The following is a 14513-nucleotide window of genomic DNA, read 5'->3' on the forward strand; positions in this document are numbered from 1 at the left end:
AAGAATCAACTACCACTCGAAAGTCTGATGCATTTTTGATGCAAGAAAAAAAAAAAAAAAAAAGAGGATGATAGTAAAAAGCCGAGTGGCAGAGCGAGATAAAAACAAAAAATTAGGGACAATCCAAGCGGTAAAAGTGAGCAAGGAGCTGCACGGATGTAGGAATGAGAACGAGCAAACAGGACGGCAGGGGGGGGGGAAAGAATAAAGTGGAAAAGAAGGTGAACAAGACAGGAGAGTAGACGAGGTAAATTAAGTAAGAATAATGAATAAGGACGGGAGTGGAGCGCGTTGGCTATAAATCGGGGAGGGAGAGAATGCCCGACCAAGCGCTGACTCGTACTACTGCGAGATCCTGTGGCGAGACAGAGGATAGCTCTGGAATGCGGCTCTTGAGCTTTTTTTTGTTTTTGTTTTTTGTTTTTCTCTGTGGATGTGGTGACCGAGTCACATGTGCATATTTGAGTTTTTTTAGTAAGTTGCATTGAGTTGATGATTAATTCAAAGGGAGAGTTAACAAGGGGATTTATTTTTCATTCAAAGATGTTTTCGAATGATCGATTTCAAACAAGTCCAACGACATCCGACGCGAGAAACCCCCTGTTTCCACAAACCAAACATCAAAAGAGCACCACTGTAGCCATTCGTTCAGCCAAGGTGCACCCCAAGCTAAGCAAGCGCAAATACGTCGTCTTTGACACCAGAGTTCCCGAGACAAAGCCCCGCGGAAGCAGCGGAAGGTGGAGACAAATTGGCCCCGACATTTGCGTGTACGGACACGACACAGAGGGAATACTGTAACGTAAACCACGAGCTTTGGTAAACCTACCGTGGTACGAAGGAGCCAACGTGTGTGTGTAGGAGCTTTTCCTCCCGAGAACGGCAAATGAATTTCCAATAACCGGAACCGAGGCTTTTCAACCCTCCAACGTCTGCAGTTGGCTTTGACAAATGGTTGCTAGCAAACTTTGTTACTTCCAATCGCGAGAGATTTACGCATGCAAGGGAGGTGTATTTATCGAATGTGTACAGGATACGGCGAGTGGAGGACGATTTTTCCCTTTTTGCCATATGAAACGGGGCCGAGGTGGAGTATCGATTGCGATTAGGGTTGGGAAATGGTGAATAACGAGGTCGTCGCGGAAAACTGTGCAACGGGGCGCTTCGGAGTCCCGTATGTATAGCCCGCACCTCCGGGGACTCGGTGATATTTAACTGCTCGCTGCTGATGCTGCCGAGCTTCTTAACGAACGCAAATGAACGTTAATGCATTCGCGCGTCAGGAATTAGTAGCCGCTCTCGGGCTCGGAGACTTTTGCCTCCGGCTGACGTCGAGAGTTGAACATGATTTATGGGACTACTTTGTTGGTTGGCTTCGCTACTCGGTTGCGCGTATATTCATTTTTTTCTTTTTTTTTTTTTTTTTGTTTCTTTTTCATTTCTCTAAACCCGTATCGGAACGAATGTGTATATATACATATATTTCAACCAAATCAACCAAAATCTTCACCTTTGGCGTTGCACACGCGTCACACAGAGCCGCTCCTCTGAGCTTTTATACACCTTATACCGAATTATTAATTACCGAGAGCTTTTTGCTTTTTCTTCACTGTTGTCTGATGCTTGCCTCGGGGTCGATCGGTTGTCCAAGGGTGTTTTAATTTTCTCGTTATAATTATTAACTAAAAACTGGCTCGATGGTACCAATGCAACAAATAGCGAACAATGGATGTGTACACTATGCCTCACCAGTTACTATATACTTGTTTTCTAAGCCCCGAGGGAAAAAAAAAAAAAAAAAAATTAACGTCAATCGCAAAAACAGTGTGCGATATGTTCATCTCTTCATCTTCGTCCCGCGCTCCGACCGTGGAACTTTATTCTTCCCTCTTGTCATTTTTCCACGGCCATTGTTGCGAAATACAAAGAGAAAGTAAGCGTATCGCGTGCGTGATGATATTAACGATGACATGTCGTGGTTGTCAAGCTTGAGGGAAGAGCGATTGTTCCACCACCTCCCCCCCCCTCCCCATACATTCCGACGCACCATCATCGTTTTGTTTGATGGTTAAATACGCCGATGAAACATGAGAACGCGTATATTTTATGTATCGTTAGGTATCACGGCATACACATTATATATACCACATTGCATACGAAACGCATAAACACGCCATTCGTTAATTATTAAAAGCTTCATCCTTCCTTGCCTCGAGTGGAGGGGGTTGGATGGGAGAGTCTTGATCGCAATACTTTTTCCCGCGTTGCGAGGTCGACTTTCCCAAATCCATAAATTTTCGCGGAATTTCCACTCTTCGGGGAATATGTATGAAAAAAGGAAAAAAAAAAAAAAAAAAGTAGAAACTCGCGAGAGTATAACATAGCAGCTATACGTTAGTGTACACAGTGTAATCCGAGCGAAAGTAGGAGGTGGAGGATATAAGGAGGGGCACGCAAAGACAATATTCGGGGGAGCTGCTGCTGGTGGTAAAAAATGGATCAAGGCTGCTATTCACGTATACTCCGCTCGAGTCGAAACGATTCCCTGTCCCATATCGTACAGCTTTTCTCCCCTTCTTTTATTAATTTAACAATCTTTTTTTTTTTCAATTTTCCTAACATGGTAATCAAAGAAGCATTAACTTTCTTTTAGAGAAAAAGAGACGTGTTTCCCAAGAAGCAAGGAAACAATCGATCGAAATAACGACTCTTGCAACTTGTAGTACGAGGCAATTGAGGGAAAAAAAAAAAAAAAAAAAAAAAATGAATAAAAGAGAATGACACAGCCATAACGAAGAGCGTGCATTCTCGACCTTCGTATCCGCGAGAAAGTAGATGTATGGCGAGAGGGAGGAGGACGTAAGGGGTGGAGCGAGGCAAGTTCGATTTTCGAGAGAGGAGCCGCCCGTAAATCAAGTCCGCCCGAAGAGTTTATCGTCGCGAGGTGCTACCGGCGCAAAGCTTCGATTTTTCTCGCAAGCTCGTAGGGTGTGCGTGGCGACTACCCTTTTTCGTTGTCCCATCGACGCCCCAACTGGTTGGACCATCGATAAATCGGGACAAAAACTTTTTTTTTTACATAAAAAAATAACACCCCCTCTCGCTGACCTTTTTCCTCCCCGTCCCGCGAGTTCGACACGCCAGTGGAACCACTCTCGCCCCTAATTAGTTCTAATTCCTCCCCCTTTTTCCCCAGCTTAAATTTCAAGCCTCCTCACTCGCTATATATGTATAACCTGCAGCTCGCTACTCTCATCTCGTATTCGATTAAACGAGAGATCGTGCATGTGTATACGGTCCCTCTGCGTCTCGTCATCCCATTAATTAATTTCCCACCCCCCATCTCTTTTCAGTGTGTTACATCCAACGATGATATCATATGTATATGCGCTCTCCCTCTCCCGGAACATTCGCGTGTTTGCTCGCAAACGATGTATATATGCGAACGTCACCGCTTATGATTACATGAGCTTTTGAGCTTCGGGTTATTGTTTCGATGGATTGAGTTCTTCCTTTACTTGTTGTTTTGTCACTTGTTTTCGACTACATATCTTTATGGGCAAGTGCTTACAAGTGCCAGGCAATATACAATTCATTGAAAAATTGGAACATTCGGTATGACAAACACAACGGTCACCTACATATATTTTCATTGCGGTTTTTTTTTTTTTTTTTTTTTTTTTATGTTAAACCACAGCGATTTTTTTTATTTTTTTTTTTAATGAAAATTTCTTTTCGATTGAACGAATAACGTTATATAATTTTTTCCAAACGCAAAATACCAGAGAGCGCGTCATCATCGAAGCTCATGTCACGGACGAAAGCTCGAGATAAACGAGCTTTTCTCATTCGCAGTTACACCGAAGTACCAGCAGCGGGAACAATAAAAAAAGGCCGCATACCGACATAAATTTTATGCATGGCATCTTTTTACATTTATGCATAGGTGTATGTGTATGCAGGTAAACTTTCAGGTGTACGTTCGGGGTGACCAGGCGAATTTATCGGGCTTAATTAACTCGCGTCTCTGATCAACTTATGTGGGTGTACCTGTTCGATAGCTAACTGGCCCCTCGACGATTTCGCCCCCGTTTTTCTTTCTTTACCTTATTCCTAATTTGCACCCTACTCCTCGTTACACTGCACCGAGTTTTATCGGGCGGATGGAAAAGCCGCCGAGGGACGTGGTGTCGCTGGCAAATTGAGTATTCGGAGGGAGGGAAGGGAGAATTTGGGGGATGATTTTTTATTTTATTAATTGGGACACGTTGTGAGAAGTTCGGGCTAACAAATGGATCTCCGTACAGATGGCGATTATCGGTAGCTCTAAAAATACCAATGAAAATTTAAAAGCATACCTTTTTTTTCTTTCTTTTATTCCGTAAATTTACACCGCATACTGATATATTGTAGGTGCGCCGCGATGGAATTATTCACAACTCGTTACGCGTGAAGTTCTTGCGAGGGCATGACGTGACATACTTGTATGTTTGTTGCTGTTACACTTAGAAAATCATACACAGGCGAGCTTTTTCTAGGTAATGAAATTGATGAAAGATTCAAAACTTTCCTTGTAGTGTTATCATTATGCATAGCCTGTTGTTCTCATTAGACACAAAAACGCATTTAATAATTGGTAGATTCTTGAGTTTTAAGCTAGAGTACAAAGTAAGCGTTAATATTTTTAACTCTTTGTATGTAATACAAAGATTTTTTTTTATTACAAGATTTTCTTTAAACAAAGAACAATAAAATATCTACAACTGTATGATTCACTTATATAATTATTTTTTAACACTGTCTTTTTCTTTTTCCTGTTCTTTGGTTAACAGAGCACTGGTAATCCCAACTTTTTTCAACTCTTCGATAAACTCTCCATTCTGATGCATTTGCAAAACAATATCACAACCTCCTACGAATTCACCATTTATGAAAACCTGTGGTATCGTTGGCCAGTTTGAAAAATCTTTGATACCTGTACATTAAACAATGTTAACTCAACTATCTTCACAAATAATAACCATTTTTGAGAATTACATTTTTAAGTGAAACAGAGTCAAAGTATTATAGTGATGAATCGTAAATAAACAACAAAATAATGATGTTGGGAACAAAAATTTACAAGGTAACACAACCACTCAAATGCAATAAATATAGGAATGAAACAATCAAACGACATTTCACCCAATACAACAACAAAATTTGATAATTATTACCTTGCCTCAGATTTTCATCCTTGAGCACGTCATGTGCGTCATACTTAACACCGTGCATCCTCATGATTTGCACAACAGCATTGCTGAAGCCACATCTTGGTTCTTCCGGCACACCTTTCATAAATACGACGACTTTGTTTTTCTGGAATAGTTAAACAAGTATTTTCGTTAAATTATACTTTTTTTACAAACCATTTATCGGTCACCGGCTTGTTATTACTACAATACAGACGTCTTACCTTGACTAATTGGGCTATTTCCTCTGGTTTTGTAGAAAACCGTCTAAAAAGAGTCAAAGATCTCGAGATTCGCGTGGAAAACATTTTTTGTTTATTTCTAAGATTTGTATATTGTGTTGAATGGTGTGTAAGCTCCGTCGATCAATCAGCTGTTTTTATTTTGTGGTTATGTTTTGGCTCTTTTTCGAAACTCACGTTAGGTTGGTCGAATTATACACACTTTTTTTAGCGCGAAGTCTATAAATTAGTAACTGTTGAACGATAAAATTGTTGTAGAAATTACAAATCATGTAAAAAAAAATACCAATAGTAGTAAAAAAATCTTTTATTTGCACTAAATCAATAACCTGATATCTAAGTTTAAATGCATTTTGTACACTTCGTTTCAATACAAAGTTTAATATAAAAATAATCACATAAATAAATGAATCACAACCACTCTTTTGTCACGTAATTCTTGTACTTTGATGAATTGGTATCGTGAAACGGGTAATCCGCACCATCTTTTTCTGACTTGCTGGTCTTCAAGATCGTCAGATGAAAAGATTCGACCACACAAACCTCCAGGTACAATTCTTCGGTTGTCATTTCAACCATATCAGCACACTCGTTCAACAGCCACAAGAAATTTTTCGGCAATTCCTTCTCCACCAAATCAAAATTAACGATTGCCTGGTCACAATACTGCATCCAATAATCTTTGTAAGGTCTAAAGAGTATTTCTTCATCATCGAGCGTCGGGTTTTTGTTATTCGATTTGGTTTGATTGATGATAGCCACGTCTTCTTTTACAGTCGATTCAGATATATAAACACACTCGTCTTCATCTTTGCTCTTAGACTGACTGGAATCCATTGTTTTATTTTGTTCTTCTCCAATTTTTTGTGTAACTTTGGATTTATTGTTTGCTTTCAACTCGACTTTGCTCGAGTCATCGGACGGTAAAGTAATTCTTTTATTCTCCTTATGTCCGTGAAAGGCTTTTACAAACCTCTTACTGATTTCACAAGTTAATTTTTCAATCTCATCTTTTTTCTCAGTGTTATTCAAAGCTGTTAATTCATGATTGTACAGTTCAATTTTCCTAATTCCTAATGTTAGTTGATCAACGGGATTTTCATCCTCGGAGTCGCTGCCATCTTTAATATCAAGCCGACCATCAGGTAAAATTTTATTAAAAGAACTGTCTTCTTCAAAGTCTGAGGCTTCCTTGTATTTTAACTCTTTCTCATGCACAACAGAGTAATACCGAAGATTTTGTGAATTTACCTTAAACTTGCACTCACGTTTTCTATGTACATAATCGAGAAAGTTATCACTGGAGTTCTTTTCAAAATGTTGTGTGTTACTTGTTGCTTTTACTTCAACGAATTCGCATAGTTCTTTGACAGTAGGAGATATAATGCGTTTGTAAGGTGGCACAATTTTTTCCAAATAATGTAAACTGCTTTCCACAACTTTTAATGACACGTCGCAATGTGATGCCAATTCAACCAGCCTAAAAATAATCACATAATTAATAAAGTGCAGTTATTATTATTATTTTTATTTTTATTTTTTAATTAATACAAAAAATACACACTTTTCAGGTTTTGTCATGTACCCAACTTTGGTATCATGAAATTTCGTTTGTAGTACATAAGGTACGTCAATGTGTGAATCTTCAGCAAGCTGAGCTATGTAGAATTTCAATGGCGTCAATGAAGCTGGAAACGTCATCATTTCTTTCAATGGCTCTATTTTAGCATCGTTATTGCAATTACTGAGATCGTTGACACATTGACGCATAATATCGGCCATAGCCGTTGAAGTGACGACGTTTTTGCCTTTGTCAAGCTCTGGGGGAATGGTATTAAATCTTTGGTCCATTAATGTCATGAATCGAAGATACAGATGAGATCTGTTCATGTTTTCGGGATCGTATTTGACTTTTGATGGAAAATGTATGCTTGCCAAGATAGCTTTGCGACACTCAATAAACTCTTGCCATTCACCAAAACTAAACAGTTTGGCTTCCAAAATGTCTCTTTCCGCTGCACTCCTATATTTTATATGATATGAATATATTGTGAGATAAACGCACTTCCACCATGAAACTTTATTTACCTGTTGATTTTATCCACTACTCTGCTGATTTCCTTTTCTGTTATATCATCCAGGCCAAAAAGAGTTTTCAAAACCACTATTATGAAAGCCATTGCTCTGCCTTCATAATTAGGAATTACTAATGATTTTTTGGTGTAATCCATTATACAAGGAGAAGATAAATAAAGTCTTTCTGCATATAACATGACGCCTTCTGCAATTAATTATTATTACTGTAATATTCAAAAACTTTGTCAAATTATTTGTCAGTAATCAGTCTTACTTGGTAACTCAAGATCTTCACAATATCTTCTTATGAGACCCACGATATCGGGCTTAGGAAGTTTTTCAATTCCTAAAAAGCGTGCCATTTTAGCAGATAATGTTCTCAAGCCCTTATGTGTAATATCTGACGACGGAGTTAAACAAATTAAATCATCTTTAGCTAAAGCTACTTCTGGAGGTATTGCATTGTGCAATTTGTAATACGTAAGATGATTTTCTCTACCAAATCTGTATAAAAAAAATTTACATACTATCATATTTTAATAAATTGACGAAATGTAATCAACTAATAAAATCTTACCTTAGCATGTCTGATGCATAAATCTTTTGATTATGTATTCTTAAAGCTAAAAAAGCAACACACCAAAGCCTAAAAGGTGTGAGAACATCAGGTCCATAACTGTAACTGTCAGATACATAATTCTTTTTTATATATTCTTTGACTCCACGAGGAACTTTCTTAGCTTTTTCTTTTGCCTTTTTTGCTTCTAGTCTGGCTCTTTTATTAAAACGAATTCTGAAAGTATTATTTGTATTATAAACTTACTTAATAACAATCTTGTATGAAATTCATAAACTTTATTTACCTGACAGCATTGGACGAAGCTTTACTAAAACTTGATTGCAGACTGTCCAAGCTTTGATTCATGGAACTATTTGCCTCAGCATCAGTGCTTTGCTGCTCTTTTGCAAATTGATTGTGATCTTTAATTAAAAGTCTCTGAAATAGTTTTGATGAATTATTCAATTACCTAATTTTAATAATGGCGTGGTTATCAGAAGAAAATTACTTGGCTGTTCAAGAAACTTTTTCTCGAAGCACTTCCTACGCTGGTAATACTTGTCGACAATAATGATGTATTACTACTAGCCACTGATTTTCTGCGCCGTTTCTTTTTACTCTTTTTAACCTTACCATAAATAATTTCTGCATCTCTGTAATATGCCCATGTACATTTTATGTCCTTAAAGTGAATAAAATATCAAGATACGTTCTTACTTTTTTCTGAACTGCCTGGACATTTTTGGAATAAGCTTTTTAGTTTTGGATGTAAATGCAACTTCTAATTTAGTCAAGTAGTATGTCCACAGTTGAAAAACCGTTAGTTTTATGGCAGGGTCTGCCCCTATTTCGATCAGCTCATTTGTCATTTTGAGCAACGCAAAATTATAAAGTTCCCAGCTTGTCCAGCCAATGACATCTATTACAAAAGCAACATGAAACATAATTAATACAGAGTTTACTTTTTTTCACGTCATTTTATACTAAGCTATTCAATCATCACCTGTTTCCTCAACTTTCCTCTTTTGAATTTTTGTGGTTCGAAATCTAGTGTTAGTGTCATACTGTGCTTCAAATACTTGTTCATTGGCGTCCTAATCAAAATGCAAAAAAGGCAGTATTTAATAACCGATTAAGAATCGTGAAAGCTGTCATTTCCAGAGAAAATTTACCTCATTTTGTGTTAGACACTGGGTGCAGTAAAAGAAACCAGACTCCGTGTAAAACGATGTACTTTTGCAAAAAGTACAAATCTTGGAATTTGCCTCCGTCATTTCGTTAAACACTCATCACAATACAAAATGTTGATTTAGATAATTGACAACTTGTTTTTTCCACTTGTTTATCGTCCGCACACAAAAAAATGTTGACGACTGAACGTGCACGTGGTGTGTGCGCGCTATAAACAAACGACCTAACCAATACTCTTACAACGCCAGACCGACTAACCTGTTTTACCTGGAGCTTCCAGTTGGCGGGAAAATTTGAATTTTAACTTCATGTTGTGGTTGATGAATTTTCAAACATTCAATCATTTAAATAAAATTTGATACTTCATAAAATTTTTTCTTAAGTAGATCATATTCATACAACATATTTACTTTGAAAACATCCGTCTATTTTAACAATAATTAACTTATACAATCAACTGGTTCAACTCACCCTCGAATAAAAATTACTATTGATGCACTATCATCCAAGGAACGTAGTAACCATCAGCGAAAAAATCAGTTATTTTATTAAATATTAAATTGCTACAAAAATTTGAACAACACAGTTAAACTTGGACCCAAAAATTTTATTTAGGACGATTTGAATTGAAAAAGTATCACCAAGTACGTGGTAATGGATTCGGCGATAGAGAGCAGTAAAGATTCATCCAGTGAAAATAAATCGAAAACCGAGAACTTGACGTTTGCGTGCAACAAGTAATGAGAAAACTGGTTGACCTGAAAAAAAAAAAAAAAAAAAAAAAAAAAAAAAAAAAAAAAAAAAAATGATTATTTTACAATCAGTTTTACGTTTGCTCGTTTTATTCGCTTACTCACCTCGGCAGCAAATTCGTCATCCCCAGCCAGCATCGGACAACTGTTCAATATCCTTCCAGTTTTCCTGCTCTGATCAATCGACATGATATTGTTGTGATTTAATTATTGTCAAGAAAATAATTGATAAAAAAACAACACCTTGCAACGATTACCTCGAGCACAGTGGCGCTAACAGCAGTGGTCAAAAGAACGACGGTAACGGCGTAAAGGAGCCAATAGAGGAGCACGTGCGAAAACGTCATGGCCGAGAGGTCATTTTTCCCCAGGACCACCGGCTTCGCCAAAATGTAGGCCGGACAGACCAGAGCGAGGAAAATGTTGACCGAGGCGAGGAACACCGGGTACGAGTAAAAGTCCGACAAATCGCTCGACACCTCAGCCAGAAGCGAGTACAGCTTGCGCAACTGTTCCACCCGGATTTCGCGTCGCGTCGCAGATGTTCGATCGCGCCAGTGCGACGGCTGTTTCTCGAAGAGCAACAGAGTACCGTTCACTTTTTCGAAGAGGAACTTTACCAGCCGCAAAATCACCGTGTACTGCACGTAAACGCTTATGACCGTTAAAACGCAGGAGTACATCGACACGACGTAGATGGTGAACGCGTAGGTCGAATAATAAAACGTTGACAGCAAATACGACAACATTGCAACGTAAGACGCGAACATGAGTACGACGCGTTTCCAGATCGACTTGTCGATGTTAGTGTCGCGTGTTTCCAACCCGATGGATTTCGAGTACTGTACAGCGGCGATGATGTCGTTACCGATTTTCACGGCTTTTGCTCGGTTGAGGCAATAAAACGCGATTATTGCTACAAACGTGATGAACAGTAGTACGTCCTGACCGATGTTTAGGACTGTCTCCAACTCGATTGCCGATGCTCTGCTTTTGCCATATGGTATGAAAAATACACAGGACACTGTGATCGTCAGGGCTAACGCGACATTGTAAATGACGCAACGTTTACAACTGGTGAACGATGGAAGATGTGGGGTGTTGCTCGTTGCCGATTCAGTGTTAAAATCGAACGGTGCGATGCCGATAAGTTTGAAGTAATAGAACAAACATTTTGAGAGAAATTTTTCGTAAAGCGCATAATTATTTTTCACTCCTATTTTCAACATGATTTTTTATGTACGTCCATACAGTGTAACATTACTACAATACGCTAGTCACCCGCGTTTTGTGTAGTACTTGACCACTGCATTAGCTGCGCTTGCGTTCGATAAAATAATTTTAGCTTGATTGAAGTGAAAAAAATAACGTCACTCTCCAGGCAATCCCAATAACGCATACGACATTTTTTCATTCACTAATGCGTATACTTTATTATACTATTTAATTTTTTTAATACATACATAAAAAATTACATTTTCAACTGATTTAGGATAAACATCTCAAGGTGGACAGTTGTTGTCTTGAAATTGCAATAGTATCACCAAGTACGTGGCTATTGATCCTGAAATCTAAAAAAATGCATGTAATGGTGCAATCGATACAATAAACAAAAGATAGTGTACGACGATGAAAAATCGCAACTGACAGACATCAACAACGATTGATCCAAGGTGAACAACTTGAAGACTGTAAACCTCACTTTGGTGTGCAGCAAACAATTTGAAAATTGATTCAACTGCAAACATACTTGGAATATATAAGTATACACATTGACGAATGGAAATGTGCGAAATGTAGTGTTTCTGATAAAATTTTAGATTAATCGTATATACACATACCTTACTTATAATTTTCTCGTCACTGGTGTTCATCAAGCAAGTAGTTATCATTCGTCCAGTTTTTTCACTCTGTCCCTCGTAAGAATATAAATTGAGTTATACATATACTCATGTATGCAAAAAGTATTTTGATATATATATATACAATAGAAAGTAAGTACCTCCGTTACAACGGCATCGGCACAAGTGGCCAAATAAACGAAGCAAATGACGTACAAGAGCCAAAATTGACAGCACCGATAAACGTCTATCAGCGGTAAATTACTTTTTTCAAGGACAATTGGCTTGGCTATGTTGTATCCTACAAAAACCAACGTCATGAACCCGTGGCCCAAGCTCATGGCAGCCGGATAAGAGTAAAAGTCGGACAAACTTTGTGATATCTCGTGCAACAGCATGTACAATTTATGCGAATCGTGGATTTTTTTCAAAACTATCATCTTGGACTTGTCACTTTGGACAAATTTCACTGCGCACGCTATGCTCAGGTCTTTCGAGATATTCGCCAGATCGTCGTTGACATTCTCGAAAAATCGCTGCGTCAACTTTATCACTACCGAAAAGTGGATAATGACATTTTGGACCCTCAAGATGCTGACGAGTATCAAGAGGAAATAATAACACTGCACGTACTGTTTGACAATCGTCGCGAACATTGACACCCACAACAGGAGATAAATCACTATTACGGTCGTTGTGCTCGTAGCCGAGGAATTTTGTCCGCCGCGCGAACCACCGTCTGAGAGGCTCGACCACTCCCTGGCTAAGTTAATTTTGTTAGCTATCGATACCAATGTTCTTCGTTTAACGGCAAAAAACGCCAGGACGAACGATTCGGTAAGTACCACGGCGTAATCTTGTATTGCGTCGATGGTCCTCTCGAACTTGACCCTCTGCGCGTATCCGCTGACATAAAAGTCCCAAATTAGTAAGGTATTGCACGACGCGACTACGATGATCAAGATGGTGTTGTAAATGACGCCGCACTTTGAGCTCACGAAGGACCAGTTGTGTTTTTTATTGCTCACGGGAGTGACGGTAAAGTCGATCGGGGCTATTCCGAAGATTTTGAAGTAGTAGATCAAGCATTTCAGAAGAAACACTTCGTTTGGCATTAAACTTTTCCTCGACATACTTTTAATTTTCGTACTCGTCGAATAAAAACATTTCCATCGCACGCCTTCGTTCTAGAAAGAAATGCGTGCGCTCGCGATCGATACACACGTTTATAAAAGTGCATTAGACAAATACCATTATTCGATTCAACCGCTACTGCGTTTTGAAAGTTATAATTATAATGGGTGGAAGAATATTACTTGTTGAGAAAAAAAGTAAATTGTGTGATGAATAAATATATACCTGAAACGTAAAAATAATAGCTTATGAATGGAAAACAAAACTTGGCTCAGTTGTATGAAAAAAGTATACCTACCGACGTCAAAGGTTAACACATAAGTATATAGACGCAGACAAAAATAAAAATGAAAATTTTCGTCATCTTGAAACTGAAAGAGTATGACTAGATACGTCGTAATTGATCCAGAAATCTATATGTTGATTAATTTTGCGTTATTTTTTGTAATTCGTGTGTACATGTACTTAATATTCATTTTTTTTTTTTTTTTTTTTTTACCGATAGTAAAATCGATTGGTCGAGCGGATAAAGGTGAAACACTGTAAACTTCAAATCGACGTGCAACAAATAATTGGAGAACTGATTTAACTGGAAGAAAAAAGTTTCTACTAGTATATAATATGATTGAATATATTTAAATAAAATTCTTGTGCATACCTATTTCTTACCTTTTTAATTATCTCTTTATCATTTGTATTGACTAGACAAGAATTGATTATCCCACTGGTACTCTTGCTCTTTTCGACAACGAAATGCATATATATATAACATTATTTATTAAAACAGCACGTATTTTGAATAATATATCGAAATTAAGACACCTCCGAAACAGTAGCCCCAACAGATGTGGTCAAAGATAGCAATGCAACGACACAATTGAACCAACACACGATTACGTGGATGTAATCCATCGCAGACATGTTAATCACACCTAAAACAATGGTCTTTGCGAGCAGATAAACCAATACAACCAACGCGATGAATATATCGATTAAACTGATAAACATCGAGTAAGCATAAAAATCCGATACGTCTTTCGATATTTCACAAAGCAACAGATGATTTTTGTGCAAAACATTTAATTTTTGTACCGTAGGCTCAACATTGTTTGGCTGGTGGTGCAGAACGTCAGTTTTCCTACTCGACAAGTCACGTAGAATGCGGGACAATTTTTCGTTCACCCTCTCGAACGATTTTTTTATCAGTTTCAGCATAATGACGTACTGCGTGAATGTATTTTTACTTATCAAGTCGCTAAAGTATTTTGACGCGCAAAACAATATGTATTTCCTTTGATTCGTTATAGTAGCGAATTTTAAGGTGAAAATAAGCCATTGCACCATCAACAGTAGTATTATGGTGGTACGATGTTGCTTTTCATTCGTGTGCTCGTCATTGGAATCGAAAATGATGAACCATTTCTCGGCTGCTTTGATTTTGTTGGCCATCGCGAGTATGTTTTTCCGGAGCAGAGTGTACGTCGTTA

General features: G+C 38.1%; 5 protein-coding genes across 5 annotated transcripts; all 5 read right to left on the reverse strand.

Annotated features, from left to right (window-relative positions):
* Positions 1-4745: 4745 nt before the first annotated feature.
* Positions 4746-5607, reverse strand: Grx5 (Glutaredoxin 5). Its single transcript, XM_014360572.2, has 3 exons — positions 5456-5607; positions 5217-5358; positions 4746-4975 (listed from the first exon to the last, which is right to left on the reverse strand). Exons 1-3 carry the CDS (start codon positions 5537-5539, stop codon positions 4785-4787), a joined length of 417 nt encoding a protein of 138 aa, XP_014216058.1. The 5' UTR covers positions 5540-5607; the 3' UTR covers positions 4746-4784.
* Positions 5608-5792: 185 nt separating this feature from the next.
* On the reverse strand, positions 5793-9495 carry TAF1B (TATA box-binding protein-associated factor RNA polymerase I subunit B). Its single transcript, XM_014360544.2, has 10 exons — positions 9281-9495; positions 9112-9202; positions 8826-9027; positions 8617-8761; positions 8413-8546; positions 8127-8342; positions 7824-8053; positions 7562-7754; positions 7038-7496; positions 5793-6953 (listed from the first exon to the last, which is right to left on the reverse strand). The coding sequence occupies exons 1-10, from the start codon at positions 9380-9382 to the stop codon at positions 5885-5887; spliced, it is 2841 nt and encodes a 946-aa protein (XP_014216030.2). The 5' UTR covers positions 9383-9495; the 3' UTR covers positions 5793-5884.
* A 352-nt stretch (positions 9496-9847) lies between these two features.
* Positions 9848-11280, reverse strand: LOC149374240 (uncharacterized). Its single transcript, XM_089594826.1, has 3 exons — positions 10309-11280; positions 10157-10225; positions 9848-9862 (listed from the first exon to the last, which is right to left on the reverse strand). Exons 1-3 carry the CDS (start codon positions 11278-11280, stop codon positions 9848-9850), a joined length of 1056 nt encoding a protein of 351 aa, XP_089450952.1.
* Positions 11281-11553: 273 nt separating this feature from the next.
* Positions 11554-13048, reverse strand: LOC149374241 (uncharacterized). The gene is made up of 4 exons (XM_089594827.1): positions 12054-13048; positions 11893-11967; positions 11700-11789; positions 11554-11622 (listed from the first exon to the last, which is right to left on the reverse strand). Exons 1-4 carry the CDS (start codon positions 13023-13025, stop codon positions 11554-11556), a joined length of 1206 nt encoding a protein of 401 aa, XP_089450953.1. The 5' UTR covers positions 13026-13048.
* Positions 13049-13297: 249 nt separating this feature from the next.
* LOC106644858 (uncharacterized) lies at positions 13298-14475 on the reverse strand. Its single transcript, XM_089594828.1, has 6 exons — positions 14368-14475; positions 13924-14250; positions 13696-13764; positions 13526-13615; positions 13364-13439; positions 13298-13320 (listed from the first exon to the last, which is right to left on the reverse strand). Exons 1-6 carry the CDS (start codon positions 14473-14475, stop codon positions 13298-13300), a joined length of 693 nt encoding a protein of 230 aa, XP_089450954.1.
* Between the last annotated feature and the right edge of the window lie 38 nt (positions 14476-14513).

The sequence above is a fragment of the Copidosoma floridanum genome, unplaced genomic scaffold (assembly GCF_036245765.1).
Source record: "Copidosoma floridanum isolate Cflo_tuat_1 unplaced genomic scaffold, Cflo_Japanese_pri ptg000021l, whole genome shotgun sequence".
Lineage (NCBI taxonomy): Eukaryota > Metazoa > Arthropoda > Insecta > Hymenoptera > Encyrtidae > Copidosoma > Copidosoma floridanum.

Bases quoted from the DNA above. Each gene is read 5' to 3' on its own strand.
- TAF1B (XM_014360544.2), bottom strand. From the start codon at position 9,382: ATGACGGAGGCAAATTCCAAGATTTGTACTTTTTGCAAAAGTACATCG. The intron at 8,762-8,825 runs GTAAGAACGTAT...GGCATATTACAG, and splicing joins TCCAGGCAGTTCAGAAAAAA to AGATGCAGAAATTATTTATG. The intron at 8,054-8,126 runs GTAAGATTTTAT...TTTTTTATACAG, and splicing joins TATGCATCAGACATGCTAAG to ATTTGGTAGAGAAAATCATC.
- LOC106644858 (XM_089594828.1), bottom strand. From the start codon at position 14,475: ATGGCCAACAAAATCAAAGCAGCCGAGAAATGGTTCATCATTTTCGAT. The intron at 14,251-14,367 runs GTGCAATGGCTT...ACATTCACGCAG, and splicing joins CCATAATACTACTGTTGATG to TACGTCATTATGCTGAAACT. The intron at 13,321-13,363 runs GTCTGCGTCTAT...TGACGTCGGTAG, and splicing joins AAATTTTCATTTTTATTTTT to GTATACTTTTTTCATACAAC.
- LOC149374240 (XM_089594826.1), bottom strand. From the start codon at position 11,280: ATGTTGAAAATAGGAGTGAAAAATAATTATGCGCTTTACGAAAAATTT. The intron at 10,226-10,308 runs GTAATCGTTGCA...TCGATTGATCAG, and splicing joins TTAGCGCCACTGTGCTCGAG to AGCAGGAAAACTGGAAGGAT.
- LOC149374241 (XM_089594827.1), bottom strand. From the start codon at position 13,025: ATGTCGAGGAAAAGTTTAATGCCAAACGAAGTGTTTCTTCTGAAATGC. The intron at 11,968-12,053 runs GTACTTACTTTC...TATTCTTACGAG, and splicing joins CCGATGCCGTTGTAACGGAG to GGACAGAGTGAAAAAACTGG. The intron at 11,790-11,892 runs GTATGTGTATAT...GTATGTTTGCAG, and splicing joins ACGAGAAAATTATAAGTAAG to TTGAATCAATTTTCAAATTG.
- Grx5 (XM_014360572.2), bottom strand. From the start codon at position 5,539: ATGTTTTCCACGCGAATCTCGAGATCTTTGACTCTTTTTAGACGGTTT. The intron at 5,359-5,455 runs GTAAGACGTCTG...TAACTATTCCAG, and splicing joins AAATAGCCCAATTAGTCAAG to AAAAACAAAGTCGTCGTATT. The intron at 4,976-5,216 runs GTAATAATTATC...TTTAATGTACAG, and splicing joins GGATGAAAATCTGAGGCAAG to GTATCAAAGATTTTTCAAAC.